This window comes from Dendrobates tinctorius, unplaced genomic scaffold, assembly GCF_039654945.1.
Source record: "Dendrobates tinctorius isolate UK_male_01 unplaced genomic scaffold, ASM3965494v1 ptg000199l, whole genome shotgun sequence".
Classification (NCBI taxonomy): domain Eukaryota; kingdom Metazoa; phylum Chordata; class Amphibia; order Anura; family Dendrobatidae; genus Dendrobates; species Dendrobates tinctorius.
In genome coordinates this window covers 3,004,069-3,020,486 of record NW_027361866.1, presented here as the reverse complement: position 1 = coordinate 3,020,486, position 16,418 = coordinate 3,004,069, and the positions used below count along the sequence as shown (strand labels likewise).

The window sequence follows — 16,418 nt, the reverse complement described above, 5'->3', positions numbered from 1 at the left end:
TCCCATCATGTCGGATCGTTGGTGGGATCGTTGGGACATCGTTATGTGCCACGGGGGCTTTATTCCCAGAGCCATAACTTTTTTATCCAGCTCAGCACAGTTGACAAACATTGCTCCACTACATCTGTGCATATAGCAGATAAAAACGAGGACGTACGTTTCAAGCAAATCCAGGAACTCGTAAAGCTGAACTCTTCCAGGTTCCACAAAGCTCGATCTTTTCTGCCTCAAATACAAAGATATTTTCTGAGGGGAAACGGCACAGCCACACATCTGTAAAAAATAGATCAACCATTAAGGTTTCTGCACTTACCATTTACATTCTGCTATTTCATTAACTATTATAACATTTGCATTATCATTATATGCGTTATCTGAAATTATAGCAAATTTCATGTTAAATTACATATTTTTCTGTTTAATAAGAAAAGAACAAAAGGCAGGATTTATCAAAATGTATGCCAGTTTTCTGACATCAAAAATTTATAAATTTTGTTATATGACTGTTTGGGGCAAAATTTGTAACAATTATAATTTTAGGTTATTCTTGTCACTTTTAAAATGTGGCTGGAAAAGTGGGCATGATTAGATGATTAGCTATATAAATAGGGCTAAAGTTTAAGAATGATGACACTTTTTAAAAAGTCAAGTTTCACTTTAGTATGGAAACCGCTGTAGAGAGAAGTATTATTTTAAAAGATGCATTAAATGTATCAAACATGATATAATACTTTAATTTCAATAGTAAGAAAGCAACACAGCCACAAGCAAAATTTACTTAAAACACTCCTGTTTCTTTCTAAACATATTATTTATTTTTAGAGCATCATTGATTCCATGGTGCTGTTCATGTGAAAAAGGTTTATGTGGCTCCCTGAGGGTCAGTCGCCACAGAGGTACCGCACCCCACCCAAAGGTGTGGTATCCCACAACCAGGTAAGGTGAGTGCACCTGACCAGATTCCATCACCCACATCCCTCAGACACCAGTAGTGTAGCAGAGCACCCTTTATGGCTCCCTGCTTGGAACACGAAGAGTGCTGGGAGGTGGGCGGAGTGTAGTTTAGGAGGGAGAATCCTAGGATTGAGAGCAAGGTTAATTCCCTCAGAGGGAGGGAAGTAGACAGACTTGAACCAGGAGTTGCTGGACGGAACGGACTTAAACGGAAGGTTCTCCATAGGAAAGATTGGTACTTCTAGAGACACGGTTGGAATGTATATCCCGTGGGGCTCGTTCCACGCTGACCGCCATCAGGTGGAGGAAGAAACCAGGCCACAACAAGGGAACAGCCCCTAGCCTACAGTAGTTCGCATTCCTCAGGGTGCTACTAGCAAGCAGATAGCTTTGGTTACTTTATGGACCATCGCCCATACCAAGGTTAGTCCAGCTGGAAAGGTGCATTTCATCTCATCTGGAAGTTGTCTGGACCCCTCACCTGGAGAGCACAGCACTGAAGTGGGCATCTGTATCATGAACAGAACTGTGAGTAAAGACCTTTGGAACTGAAAACTGAGTTATTTGTCTCCTTTCCTGCGCCTCTCCCCCAGCTCCTCTACATCCTCCTCTCTACACTACTTCACTATCTACCAAATCAACCCTACTGCCCTGGGACTACAGCTCTACCTGTGGAGAGCTGTAACATCACTGCTGCCCTTAACAACTGTCCCAGAGAAGCAGCACTGCAGCGCTGGTCATACTGACCAGAAACCACAGGTGGCTTCACAAATCACTTCATAAATGTTATCCCTAATCAATACTCCCCTTTTACATGACTGCCTGGGGCCACGGACTGGGTCACTGCCACTGTGACACATCCCTTTAAGACGACCGGGCCTGGTACCGAGTATCCCACAGCCCCTGGGGCGAGTCATTTTCATACGAATATAAATTACAATGAGTAATCTAACGATGACAGACTGGAACAGAGAGGAGAGGTCCCTGCCTTTGTGGGTTTACAATCTAGATGGTCGTGGGAAAGGAAACAGTAGGTTGGGGGGTTGAGGCAGCTCTGGTGCTGTTCAGATGGTAGCTATCGTGGTGTTGAGATGGCACTGGGGTCATTGTAGGCCTTAAGCTTTCTTGAAAAGATGGATTTTCAAGTTCCATCTCAAAACTTTGAATGTGTCGAATAATCGGACGTGTTTGGGCACAGAATTTCAGAGGATGGAACATACTTGGGAGAAGTCATAGAGGCCATTGCATGAGGAACGTGCAAGTGTTAAGGAGAGCAGAAGGCCTTTTGAGGACCAGAAATTACATGTGGGAAAATATCGAGAGATTAGTCCAGAGATATATGGAGGAGACAGATTATGGACAGTCTTGTAGGTCAGTGTTAACAGTTTGATCAGGACTCAGTGTATTGGAAGCCAATGGAGAGATTTGCAGAGGAGAGAACTGGAGGAGTAGGGAGGAGCAAGGTGGATTAATATTATGTTTGTCTTCAATGAAACATTAAAGTTCAAAATTACACAGAAAAATATTCCATGTTTTTGAAACACAGAACAGTAGTGATTTTTTTTCAATCAGTTTTTATTAGTAATGAGTGAGTATATTTGTTACTCGAGATTTCCCCAGCATGCTTGGGTGATCTCCAAGTATTTGCATGTGCTCGGAGATTTAGTTTCTGTCACCATAGCTGCATGATTTGCAGCTGCTAGACAGCCTGAATACATGTGGGAGTTGACTGTTTGTTAGGAAATCACCACATGTATTCAGGCTGTCCAGCAGCCGCAAATCATGCAGCTATGGTGACAGAAACTAAAGCTCCGAACACTCTGAGATCACCCGAGCATCGTTGGGAAATCTCGAGTAACGAGTGTACTGTACTCGCTGATCACTAGTTTTTACCTGATTTTGACTTAGAAATACTGATGCAAAATATTGACCAAATACTGTTAGCTGAAAAATATCATACTATTTATTTTTCAGAGTAAATCATTTATTTTTAATTTAATTTAAATAGGTGCAACATTTCAACATAAATGCAAGATTTTGTATATTAAAACACTGCACAGTTTTATAGTATGCAGTTTTCTAGCTTATTTGCCAAGATTTCTGTTTTCAGTCATTCAACAGAAATTTTTATTGTTTATTTTAACTAGTGAAAGAGAATCTGGCATTAGATTCATGCTACCCAAACCAGAGGAAGCATAAATTAGAAACTGACAGTGTTACTGCATACTGTATATTTCTCTTTTAAACACTGTGGTGTTTCAGAGTAGCCATACTTTGAAGAGCTAACTGGGACAAAGCATCTCACATACGTAGAGAGAGACCAGTCAATCAGAGTGAGTGAGCTGGAGAGAAGCAGCCGCAAACATGCCTCCTTGACAAGTGATCCGAGATGCTTGGTCCCAGACTATCTTTGCAAAGTATATTTTCACAGAAATGCTATAGTTTTTTAGAGTAAAGCACACATGACCTCAATAAAAAGACCGGTGTCTGATTGAATAATCTCATCAGATTCCCATGTGATGACCTCACAGGTACATGATCTGCAGGGCCGGTTTTAGACAAAGTGGGGCACTGGTCCAAAGTTTAAAGTGGGGCCCCAAATGCTCACATTATGCACAATCACACAAAAGCATTTTGGATGCATTTATATGCGCTGAGATCAGGCCGCTAAACAAGCGTGATCGACAATATTGAAGTTGTTCAACGCTTGCTCCTGGGTCTCTTTTCACCGGCTGAAAAACAATAATGGGGACAGAACAATCAGTAGTAGATCAATCTGTCCACATACAGTATCATGTTATCAGCGGCATATCTGCAGTTTTTACCGGGTGATGTGCTGCTGAGAACAATAATTTTTGTTCTGGCATAAACAATAAAGTCACTCGATGAATGGGCAGCATTTTGTTTGTTTAGTATAATACAACCCATAGTCCTCCACATAATATAATGCACCCCACAGCCCTCCATTTAGTATAATGTGCCCCATAGTCCTCCATATAGAATAATGCACTCTCCATAGTCCTCCATATAGTATAACGTGCCTCATAGTCCTCTATTAATATAATGTGTGCACTGTAGTTCTCCATATAGTATAATGCACTCCCCATAATCCTCTATACAGTATAATACACTCCCTACAGTCCTCCATATAGTATAATGCACTCCCCATAGTCCTCTATATAGTATAATACATTATTTATAGTCCTCCATATTGTATAATGCACCCCCATAGTCCTCCATGTAGTACAATGCACTCCACATAGTACTGCACTCCATAGTTCTTCATATAGTATAATGAATTCCCCATAGTCCTCAAAGCAGTATAATGCAGGTCCCATATAGTACATATAGTATAATGCACTCCTCATAAATGATTGTGTATAATGCAGCCCCCATATAGTCCATACAGTAGTTTCCTTCTACATATTGGGGATTGGTGTACTCAAGAAACATTGCACAACAAACTTTGGAATTCATTTTCTCCTGTTAACCTTGTGAAAATAAAAAAATGGAACTAAAAGAACGTTTTTGTGGGAAAAAAATGCATTTTTTATTTTCACAGCTCTACATTATAAACTTCTGTGAAGCAATTGGTAGTTCAAAGTGTACACCACACATCTAGATAAGCTCCTTGAGGGGTGTAGTTTCCAAAATAGGGTCACTTGTGGGGAGGGTTCTTCTGTTTACGCACATCAGGGGCTCTCCAAATGCAATATGGCATCAGCACTCAATTTCAGCCATTTTTTTTATGGGGTATCGGTGTACTCAGGAGAAATTGCACAATAAATTTTGCAGTCCGTTTTCTTCTTTAACATACAACCAAAATGTGAGCACATATTCTATTAAATAGATATAACTATATAGAAATGAGATCACCATAAAAGATTTTTTAATTCAATACAAAATTTATTTAATAAAATACTGACAATGTCTATGATAACAATTCATAACAGAAAAATATTTTTATGTGAGAATTGATACACAGCGTGAAACCTCATCACAGAACCCATGAGGGACTCACTGAACGATGAACACCTAGATATGGCTGAAGGTTCAAATAAAACAGCAACTGACTATATATTATAGAAGGTGCTTTAACAATATAAGTGTCTAAATATACCACCTCTATTCCAGTTACAAAGAACCTTAGGCACCAGTTTTAGACATAAGTAGGTATACATATGTCTGGACTGCATAGTCCTTGTAAAATAATAATAGAATAATAGTATAAATAACACTACCACTGAATGGCTAATGATCAGTCCCGACTAGTGTTGAGCATTCCGATGCCGCAAGTATCGGGTATCGGCCGATACTTGCTGTATCGGAATTCCGATACCGACTTCCGATATTTTTTCAATATCGGAATTCGGCATCGGAATCGGAAGTTCAAAATGATTGACAGCCTGACGTCATCATGATGCGCGGTGTGTGCGCATCATGATGCGCCGTCATTTCGGGCCTTCCGGGGGTCTCTGCCGGCCTGCCGGGGGGCTGTGCCGGCCTGCCGGGGGGCTGTGTGGACTGCCCGGGGTCTGTACCGGCCTGCCGGGGGGCTGTGCCGGCCTGCCGGTGGTCTGTGCACCCTGTGGGGGTCTGTACCGGCCTGCCGGGGGGCTGTGCCGGCCTGCCGGGGGGCTGTGCTGATGTCCGGGGGTCTGTGCAAGCATCGTCCGATGGGACTACAAGTCCCATCTGGCGATGCCTGCTACCATGACAGTGATTGACACATTAGCCAATGATGGGACAGTAGTAGTCCCATCATCCGGCTAATGTGTTAAATGTTAAAAAAAAAAAAAAAAAAAATACTACATACATACTACATGCATGCTACATACATACTACATGCTACATACATACTACATGCTACATACATACTACATGCTACATACATACTACATATATACTACATGCATGCTACATACATACTACATACATACTACATGCTACATACATACTACATATATACTACATGCATGCTACATACATACTACATACTACATACATACTACATGCTACATACATACTACATACATACTACATACATACTACATGCTACATACATACTACATGCTACATACATACTACATACATACTACATGCATGCTACATACATACTACATACTACATACATACATGCTACATACATACTACATGCTACATACATACTACATATATACTACATGCATGCTACATACATACTACATACATACTACATATATACTACATGCATGCTACATACATACTACATGCTACATACATACTACATACATACTACATACATGCTACATACATACTGCATACTACATACATACTACATACATACTACATGCATACTACATGCATACTACATACATACTACATGATACATACATACTACATGCATGCTACATGCATGCTACATACATACTACATGCTACATACATACTACATGCATGCTACATGCATGCTACATACATACTACATGCTACATACATACCACATACATACTACATACATGCTACATGCTACATACATACTACATATATACTGCATACATACTACATACATACTACATGCATACTACATACATACTACATACATACTACATGCATGCTACATACATACTACATGCATGCTACATGCATGCTACATACATACTACATGCTACATACATACCACATACATACTACATACATACTACATACATACTACATGCTACATACATACTACATGCTACATACATACCACATACATACTACATGCTACATACATACTACATATATACTACATGCATGCTACATACATACTACATATATACTACATGCATGCTACATACATACTGCATGCTACATGCATGCTACATACTACATACATACTACATGCTACATACATACCACATATATACTACATACATACAATACATTCATACAATACATACATAGACATACAGTACATATAACATAGAGTAACATACTTACCAATACTTGTCACATTGTTCCCCGAAGCCATTGTCTTTTCCGGAATAAATATTAACATAACAAACCACAAAAATACTCACCCACGATCCGAAGCAGTCCACGAGTGTGTCCCACGACGATCTTGGGTAGAGAACTGCAGCATCAGATGATGCTGCCGTTCTCTACGGGCTGCAGGAATCCAATGACGGAAGGTAGGTATCCTTCCGCACTGTATTCCTCCGCCACTTAAAAAAAAAAAAGTCCCTAGTCTCACTTTATGCCATTGCTGCGTGGGAAATTCCCACGCAGCAATGGCATAAAGTGAGACTAGGGACTTTTTTTTTTTTTTTTTAAGTGGCGGAGGAATACAGTGCGGAAGGATACCTACCTTCCGTCATTGGATTCCTGCAGCCCGTAGAGAACGGCAGCAACAGCTGATGCTGCCGTTCTCTACCCAAGATCGTCGTGGGACACACTCGTGGACTGCTTCGGATCGTGGGTGAGTATTTTTGTGGTTTGTTATGTTAATATTTATTCCGGAAAAGAAAATGGCTTCGGGGAACAATGTGACAAGTATTGGTAAGTATGTTACTCTATGTTATATGTACTGTATGTCTATGTATGTATTGTATGAATGCATTGTATGTATGTAGTATATATGTGGTATGTATGTAGCATGTAGTATGTATGTAGTATGTATGTAGCATGCATGTAGCATGCAGTATGTATGTAGCATGCATGTAGTATATATGTAGTATGTATGTAGCATGCATGTAGTATATATGTAGTATGTATGTAGCATGCAGTATGTATGTAGCATGCATGTAGTATGTATGTAGTATGTATGTAGCATGCATGTAGTATATATGTAGTATGTATGTAGCATGTAGTATGTAGCATGCATGTAGTATATATGTAGTATGTATGTAGCATGTAGTATGTATGTAGCATGCATGTAGTATATGTAGTATGTATGTAGCATGTAGTATGTATGTAGCATGCATGTAGTATATATGTAGTATGTATGTAGCATGTAGTATGTATGTAGCATGCATGTAGTATATATGTAGTATGTAGCATGTAGTATGTATGTAGCATGCATGTAGTATGTATGTAGCATGCATGTAGTATGTATGTGGTATGTATGTAGCATGCATGTAGTATATATGTGTTATGTATGTAGCATGTAGCATGCATGTAGCATGCATGTAGTATGTATGTATGTAGTATGTATGTGGTATGTATGTAGCATGCATGTAGTATGCATGTAGCATGTAGTATGTATGTAGCATGCAGTATGTATGTAGCATGCATGTAGTATGTATGTAGTATGTATGTTGCATGTAGTATTTATGTAGTATGAATGTAGCATGTATGTAGTATGCATGTTGTATGTATGTAGCATGTATGTAGCATGTAATTTTTTTTTTTTTTTTTTTTTTTTTTAACATTTAACACATTAGCCGGATGATGGGACTACTACTGTCCCATCATTGGCTAATGTGTCAATCACTGTCATGGTAGCAGGCATCGCCCGATGGGACTTGTAGTCCCATCGGACGATGCCTGCACAGACCCCCGAAGCCTGCACAGCCCCCCGGCAGGCCGGCACAGCCCCCCGGCAGGCCGGCACAGCCCCCCGGAGCCTGCACAGACCACCGGCAGGCCGGCACAGCCCCCCGGAGCCTGCACAGCCCCCCGGCAGGCCGGCACAGCCCCCCGGCAGGCCGGCACAGCCCACCGGAGCCTGCACAGCCCCCCGGCAGGCCGGCACAGACCACCGGAGGCTGCACAGACCCCCTGGCAGGCCGGCACAGCCCCCTGAAAGGCCCGTACAGACCCCAGAGAGGCTGTACAAGGCAAAAACAGGGTTTTTCTTATTCCGATACCGGAAGTCCCATAGACTTGAATGGGACTTCCGGTATCGGAATCGGCGATACCGATACTTTTTTTTAAAGATCGGCCGATCCATTCCGATCCGATACTTTGAAGTATCGGACGGTATCGCTCAACTCTAGTCCCGACACATGTCTAAGAAACAGCCCAAATAATTATCTAAGCATACCCATTAATGAGGGTGAAGTATTATACCTGAAGTCATGGTGCCGACAGCAAATGGTAGGCTCCCCTGCAGGAGTCCCACCCCGCAACCTCGATGTACGTTTTGCCCTAAACAGCTTCATCAGGAGGCATGGCTAAATGTTAGAGAGGGTACCTTATATAGCTAGTCAAAATTGGACGATAGAGAGCAGCTGAACAAAAAATCGCTCAATAGCTGACAACCACATGATGTAATCAAGGGCCGCATTAGGCATATGGTCAGCTTCAGCTGCATTAATATGTAATTAATTACCTTAAATCGGGAGCTTTCCATAGCATACATGTGCTGGCTGCATCAATCGACGCGTGTAGTTGTAGTAGTTTTCTCCTTTAACCCTTGTGAAAATTTTAAAAAAACGGTTGTAAAGTAAAAAGTAAAATGTTCATTTCTTCCACATTGCATTAATTCCTGTGAAGCACATGAAGGGTTAATAAACTTCTTGAATGTGGTTTTGAGGAATTTGAGGTGTGCAGTTTTTAGAATAGTGTTACTTTTGGGTATTGTCTGTCACATAGATGCCCCCATAGTAACTTAAAATGTGATGTGGTCCCTGAAAAAATGGTTTTGTAAATTTTTAAAAAATGAGAAATTGCATATCAACGTTTAACACTTCTAACTTCCTAACAAAATAAAAAAAAATATGCAATTGTAAAGTAGACATGTGGAAAAGATATTTATTAACTATTTTGTGTGACTAGTGTTGAGCATTCCGATACCGCAAGTATCGGGTATCGGCCGATACTTGCTGTATCGGAATTCCGATACCGACTTCCGATATTTTTTCAATATCGGAATTCGGCATCGGAATCGGAAGTTCCAAGTTGATTGACAGACTGACGTCATCATGATGCGCGGTGTGTGCGCATCATGATGCGCCGTCATTTCGGGCCTTCCGGGGGTCTCTGCCGGCCTGCCGGGGGGCTGTGCCGGCCTGCCGGGGGGCTGTGTGGACTGCCCGGGGTCTGTACCGGCCTGCCGGGGGGCTGTGCCGGCCTGCCGGGGGGCTGTGCACCCTGTGGGGGTCTGTACCGGCCTGCCGGGGGGTTGTGCCGGCCTGCCGGTGGTCTGTGCACCCTGTGGGGGTCTGTACCGGCCTGCCGGGGGGCTGTGCCGGCCTGCCGGTGGTCTGTGCACCCTGTGGGGGTCTGTACCGGCCTGCCGGGGAGCTGTGCCGGCCTGCCGGGGGGCTGTGCTGATGTCCGGGGGTCTGTGCAAGCATCGTCCGATGGGACTACAAGTCCCATCGGGCGATGCCTGCTACCATGACAGTGATTGACACATTAGCCAATGATGGGACAGTAGTAGTCCCATCATCCGGCTAATGTGTTAAATGTTAAAAAAAAAAAAAAAAAATACTACATACATACTACATGCATGCTACATACATACTACATGCTACATACATACTACATATATACTACATACATGCTACATACATACTGCATGCTACATACTACATACATACTACATGCATGCTACATACATACTACATGCATGCTACATACATACTACATGCATGCTACATACATACTACATGCATGCTACATACATACTACATGCTACATATATACTACATGCATACTACATACATACCACATACATACCACATACATGCTACATACTACATACATACTACATGCATGCTACATACATACTACATGCATGCTACATACATACTACATGCATGCTACATACATACTACATGCTACATATATACTACATGCATACTACATACATACCACATACATACCACATACATGCTACATACTACATACATACTACATGCATGCTACATACATACTACATGCCACATACATACCACATACATACTACATACATACTACATGCATGCTACATACATACTACATGCATGCTACATACATACTACATGCATGCTACATACATACTACATACATACTACATACATACTACATGCATGCTACATACATACTACATGCATGCTACATACATACTACATGCATGCTACATGCATGCTACATACTACATATATACTACATGCATACTACATACATACCACATACATACCACATACATGCTACATACATGCTACATACTACATACATACTACATGCATGCTACATACATACTACATGCATGCTACATACATACTACATGCCACATACATACCACATACATACTACATGCTACATACATACCACATATATACTACATACAATACATTCATACAATACATACATAGACATACAGTACATATAACATAGAGTAACATACTTACCAATACTTGTCACATTGTTCCCCGAAGCCATTGTCTTTTCCGGAATAAATATTAACATAACAAACCACAAAAATACTCACCCACGATCCGAAGCAGTCCACGAGTGTGTCCCACGACGATCTTGGGTAGAGAACTGCAGCATCAGATGATGCTGCCGTTCTCTACGGGCTGCAGGAATCCAATGACGGAAGGTAGGTATCCTTCCGCACTGTATTCCTCCGCCACTTAAAAAAAAAAAAAAAGTCCCTAGTCTCACTTTATGCCATTGCTGTGTGGGAATTTCCCACGCAGCAATGGCATAAAGTGAGACTAGGGACTTTTTTTTTTTAAGTGGCGGAGGAATACAGTGCGGAAGGATACCTACCTTCTGTCATTGGATTCCTGCAGCCCGTAGAGAACGGCAGCATCATCTGATGCTGCAGTTCTCTACCCAAGATCGTCGTGGGACACACTCGTGGACTGCTTCGGATCGTGGGTGAGTATTTTTGTGGTTTGTTATGTTAATATTTATTCCGGAAAAGACAATGGCTTCGGGGAACAATGTGACAAGTATTGGTAAGTATGTTACTCTATGTTATATGTACTGTATGTCTATGTATGTATTGTATGAATGTATTGTATGTAGTATGTATGTAGTATATATGTGGTATGTATGTAGCATGTAGTATGTATGTAGTATGTATGTAGCATGCATGTAGTATATATGTAGTATGTATGTAGCATGTAGTATGTATGTAGCATGCAGTATGTATGTAGCATGCATGTAGTATATATGTAGTATGTATGTAGCATGTAGTATGTATGTAGCATGTAGTATGTATGTAGTATGTATGTAGCATGCATGTAGTATATATGTAGTATGTATGTAGCATGTAGTATGTATGTAGTATGTATGTAGTATGTATGTAGCTTGTAGTATGTATGTAGTATGTATGTAGCATGCATGTAGTATATATGTAGTATGTATGTAGCATGTAGTATGTATGTAGCATGCATGTAGTATATATGTGTTATGTATGTAGCATGCATGTAGCATGCATGTAGTATGTATGTAGTATGTATGTAGTATATATGTGGTATGTATGTAGCATGTAGCATGCATGTAGCATGCATGTAGTATGTATGTAGTATGTATGTAGTATATATGTGGTATGTATGTAGCATGCAGTATGTATGTAGCATGCATGTAGTATATATGTAGTATGTATGTAGCATGCATGTAGTATATATGTGTTATGTATGTAGCATGTAGCATGCATGTAGCATGCATGTAGTATGTATGTAGTATGTATGTAGTATATATGTGGTATGTATGTAGCATGCAGTATGTATGTAGCATGCATGTAGTATATATGTAGTATGTATGTAGTATATATGTAGTATGTATGTTGCATGTAGTATTTATGTAGTATGAATGTAGCATGTATGTAGTATGTATGTAGTATATATGTAGTATGTATGTTGCATGTAGTATGAATGTAGCATGTATGTAGTATGTAGTATGTAGTATGAATGTAGCATGTATGTAGTATGCATGTTGTATGAATGTAGCATGTAAATTTTTTTTTTTTTACATTTAACACATTAGCCGGATGATGGGACTACTACTGTCCCATCATTGGCTAATGTGTCAATCACTATCATGGTAGCAGGCATCGCCCGATGGGACTTGTAGTCCCATCGGACGATGCTTGCACAGACCCCCGGACATCAGCACAGCCCCCCGGCAGGCCGGCACAGCCCCCCGGCAGGCCGGTACAGACCCCCACAGGGTGCACAGCCCCCCGGCAGGCCGGCACAGCCCCCCGGCAGGCCGGCACAGCCGCCCGGAGCCTGCACAGCCCCCCGGCAGGCCGGCACAGCCCCCCGGCAGGCCGGCACAGCCCCCCGGAGCCTGCACAGCCCCCCGGCAGGCCGGCACAGCCCACCGGAGCCTGCACAGACCACCGGCAGGCCGGCACAGCCCCCCGGCAGGCCGGCACAGCCCCCCGGCAGGCCGGCACAGACCACCGGAGCCTGCACAGACCCCCTGGCAGGCCGGCACAGCCCCCCGAAAGGCCCGTACAGACCCCAGAGAGGCTGTACAAGGGCAGGAAAGGGTTTTTCTTATTCCGATACCGGAAGTCCCATAGACTTGAATGGGACTTCCGGTATCGGAATCGGCGATACCGATACTTTTTTTAAAGATCGGCCGATACCATCCGATACGATACTTTGAAGTATCGGACGGTATCGCTCAACTCTATGTGTGACACATCTCTCTGGTTTAAGGGCATAAGAGTTAAACGTTTGAAAATTGTGAAATTTTTGCCAAATTTCTGATTTTTTCACAAATAAACGCAAGTCATATTGAACAAATTTTACCACTATCATGAAGTACGCTGTGTCACAAGAAAACAATCTTGGAATCTTCAGGATCTGATGAAGAGCTCCAGAGTATTACCACATAAATTGACACTGGTCAGAATTGCAAAATTTGACCTGGTCTTGAAGGTGAAAACAGTCTTAAGGTACTGTCACACTTAGCGATGTACCAGCAATCCCGACCAGTGATATGATGCGGTCAGGATCGCTGGTACATCGCTAAGTGGTCACTAGTGAGCTGTCACACAGACAGATCTCACCAGCGACATCGCTGGGGATGGGGGTCGCTACTTACTTGTCACACTAGGGGATCCTGCGTCCTCCCGCCCGGCTCCACGCTCGTCGCTCGTCTCTCCACAGGAAGCGCCGCAGGAAGCTGACGACGAGAAACAGTCCTGGAGGTTATCGCGCTATCAGCGATAACCAGCGGGGGAGCGGGTTGTAGGTAAGTATCACACACAGCGATATCGCTAGCAATATCGCTATAACGTCACAAGTTATAGCAATATTGCTAGCGATATCGCTTAGTGTGACAGGCCCTTTAGGGTACTGTCACACTTAGGGATGTGCCAGCGATCCCGACCAGCGATATGACGCGGTCAGGATCGCTGGTACATCGCTAAGTGGTCGCTACTGAGCTGCCACACAGGCAGATCTCACCAGCGACATCGCAGGGGTCTGAGGTCGCTACTTACCTGTCAGACGAGGCGATCCTGATGTCCTCCCGTCCGGGTCCACGCGTCGCTCGTCATCACAGCAGGAAGCCCAGCAGGAAGCTGATGACGAGAAACGGTCCAGGATGTTCTCGCGCGATCAGCGATAACCAGCAGGGAGCCGGTCGGAGGTAAGTATCAGACATAGCGATATCGCTAGCAATATCGCTATAACGTCACAAAAACCAGTGACGTTATAGCGATATTGCTAGCGATATCGCTTAGTGTGACAGGCCCTTTAGGGGGTAAGGGTAAACTCTGCAGTTATTTAATCAGCAGATCGTTATCGATGTTAATGTACTATCTGACTCCCGCTCTGTAACTTTTGTGTATCTACCACTTCGTGACCAAATAACTGCGGTTCCTAAACTTTTTCATTTTTCAATAATATCACAGAATATTTAGGAGGTAAGAAAATTCATGAAGTGGTTTGTTGTAGTGCTAATATCCTATTACAGGACCACACTTGAATTCAGTGAGCCATTCTTCTAAAATTGTTTGTAAAGGCAGACTTCATGACTAAAGCCCCCTTCTCACATAGCGAGATCGCTAGCGATATTGCTAAAGCGTCACCTGTTGTGAGTTCATTTTCCCCTTCATTACTGAGGCCCGAGGAACTCCCTCTTCTGGTAAAGAAAGGTAGTGAGCCTGATTGTCAAACACCTGAGGCTGATTATGATGACTGGCTGAGTGGAGTCACGGACTGGATATAAGGCTGCCGACGCCCTTCTGCCCTGCGGGTGATTTCTCTGTGGGATCCTTGGAGACCAGTCTGAATTCCTGCTCCTCCAAAGCTAAGTTTGCTGCTCGGCCTTTTGCTTTTGTGCTTTGACTTTGTTTTTGCTTGTTTTTCTGGATTTCTGCCATTCCCTGCTGGGGTGTGCTGAATTCATTTAGCTCTGTCTTCTGAAAATACCTGAGTGCTGATTCAGTTTTTGAAGCTTAGCTGCTTCAGGGCCTTTTTTATATCAGCTGGTTGGCTTATGTCTTTGATAGGGTTTTGGCAGACTGCAGACAGCAGCCTTCCTGTCCTTTCCTATCTAGGTAGTTTTGGGGCCCTGTCTTTGCTCAGGCTATCTTTCTGTCTGTGTTAGTATTTTCATCTTGCTTCACCGTCATTATATGTTGGGGGCTGCCTATTGCTTTGGGGTCTGCTCTGGGGCAGTTTAGATTTCCCCTTTCTTTCTTTAGGCCTATGTATTTCTCCGGCTGTGATTGAGGGGTCTAGGGCATCGTAGGAACCCCCCACGGCTACTGCTAGTTGTGTTGATAGGTTCAGGGGTCTGCAATCTGATAGTTGCCAACTTCTATGGTTTTCTGGACTTAGCTTGTATTTCTGCTTTTGCCTCCTACGGTGACTCATTCATAACAGAATCACCCGCCTTATCGCAGATTCTAGGGTACTCAATAGCAGGAAAGAATTGTAAAAAAAAAAAAAAAAGGTGTGTATATTTTTTCCTCTATATCTCTGAGGCCGTAGGGGGAATTTTTTTTTTTTCCTCTCAATGGAGATAAAGCAATTGTCTGATCGTGTGGAGCAGCTCGCTGCGGAAGTGCGGGGAATTTCCGCCTACCTTGCTCATTCACATGCTGCTGAACCAAAGATTCCTACGCCTGATGTATTTTTTGGGGATCGGTCTAAATTTTTGAATTTCAAAAATAATTGTAAATTATTTTTTGCCTTGAAGCCTAACTCGTCAGGGAGCTCCGCGCAGCAGGTTAAAATTGTCATCTCTTTGCTGCGTGGCGATCCCCAGGATTGGGCGTTTTCTTTGAAACCAGATGATCCTATTCTGACTAATGTGAACGCATTCTTTCAAGCTTTGGGGTTGTTGTATGATGAACCTAATGCCATTGATCAGGCTGAAAAGACCCTGCTGGCATTGAGCCAGGGTCGTGATTCTCCAGAATTGTACTGTCAAAAATTCCGAAAGTGGGCAGTACTTACTACCTGGAATGATAATGCCTTGGCTGCTCTCTTTCGGATGGGGTTGTCAGAAGCCGTAAAAGATACTATGGTGGGATTTCCTGTTCCCTCTGGTCTTGACGATTCTATGTCATTAGCCATTCAGGTTGATTGGCGTTTGCGT

The 16,418-nt window shown here is 42.7% G+C and overlaps 1 protein-coding gene across 9 annotated transcripts in view; it reads right to left on the bottom strand.

The window, feature by feature from the left end:
- The window catches only part of LOC141056737 (uncharacterized), a 347,515-nt gene that overhangs the window by 191,290 nt on the left and 139,807 nt on the right, over positions 1–16,418 (bottom strand). For 7 of the 9 annotated variants that reach the window (XM_073553184.1, XM_073553183.1, XM_073553191.1 and 4 more), the window contains exon 2: positions 158–273. In XM_073553184.1, the coding sequence (XP_073409285.1) occupies positions 158–273 (116 nt within the window). Of the gene's footprint in view, positions 1–157; positions 274–9,246; positions 9,330–16,418 lie in introns of all 9 variants that reach the window. The other 2 variants (XM_073553185.1, XM_073553186.1) reach the window with 1 other exon arrangement.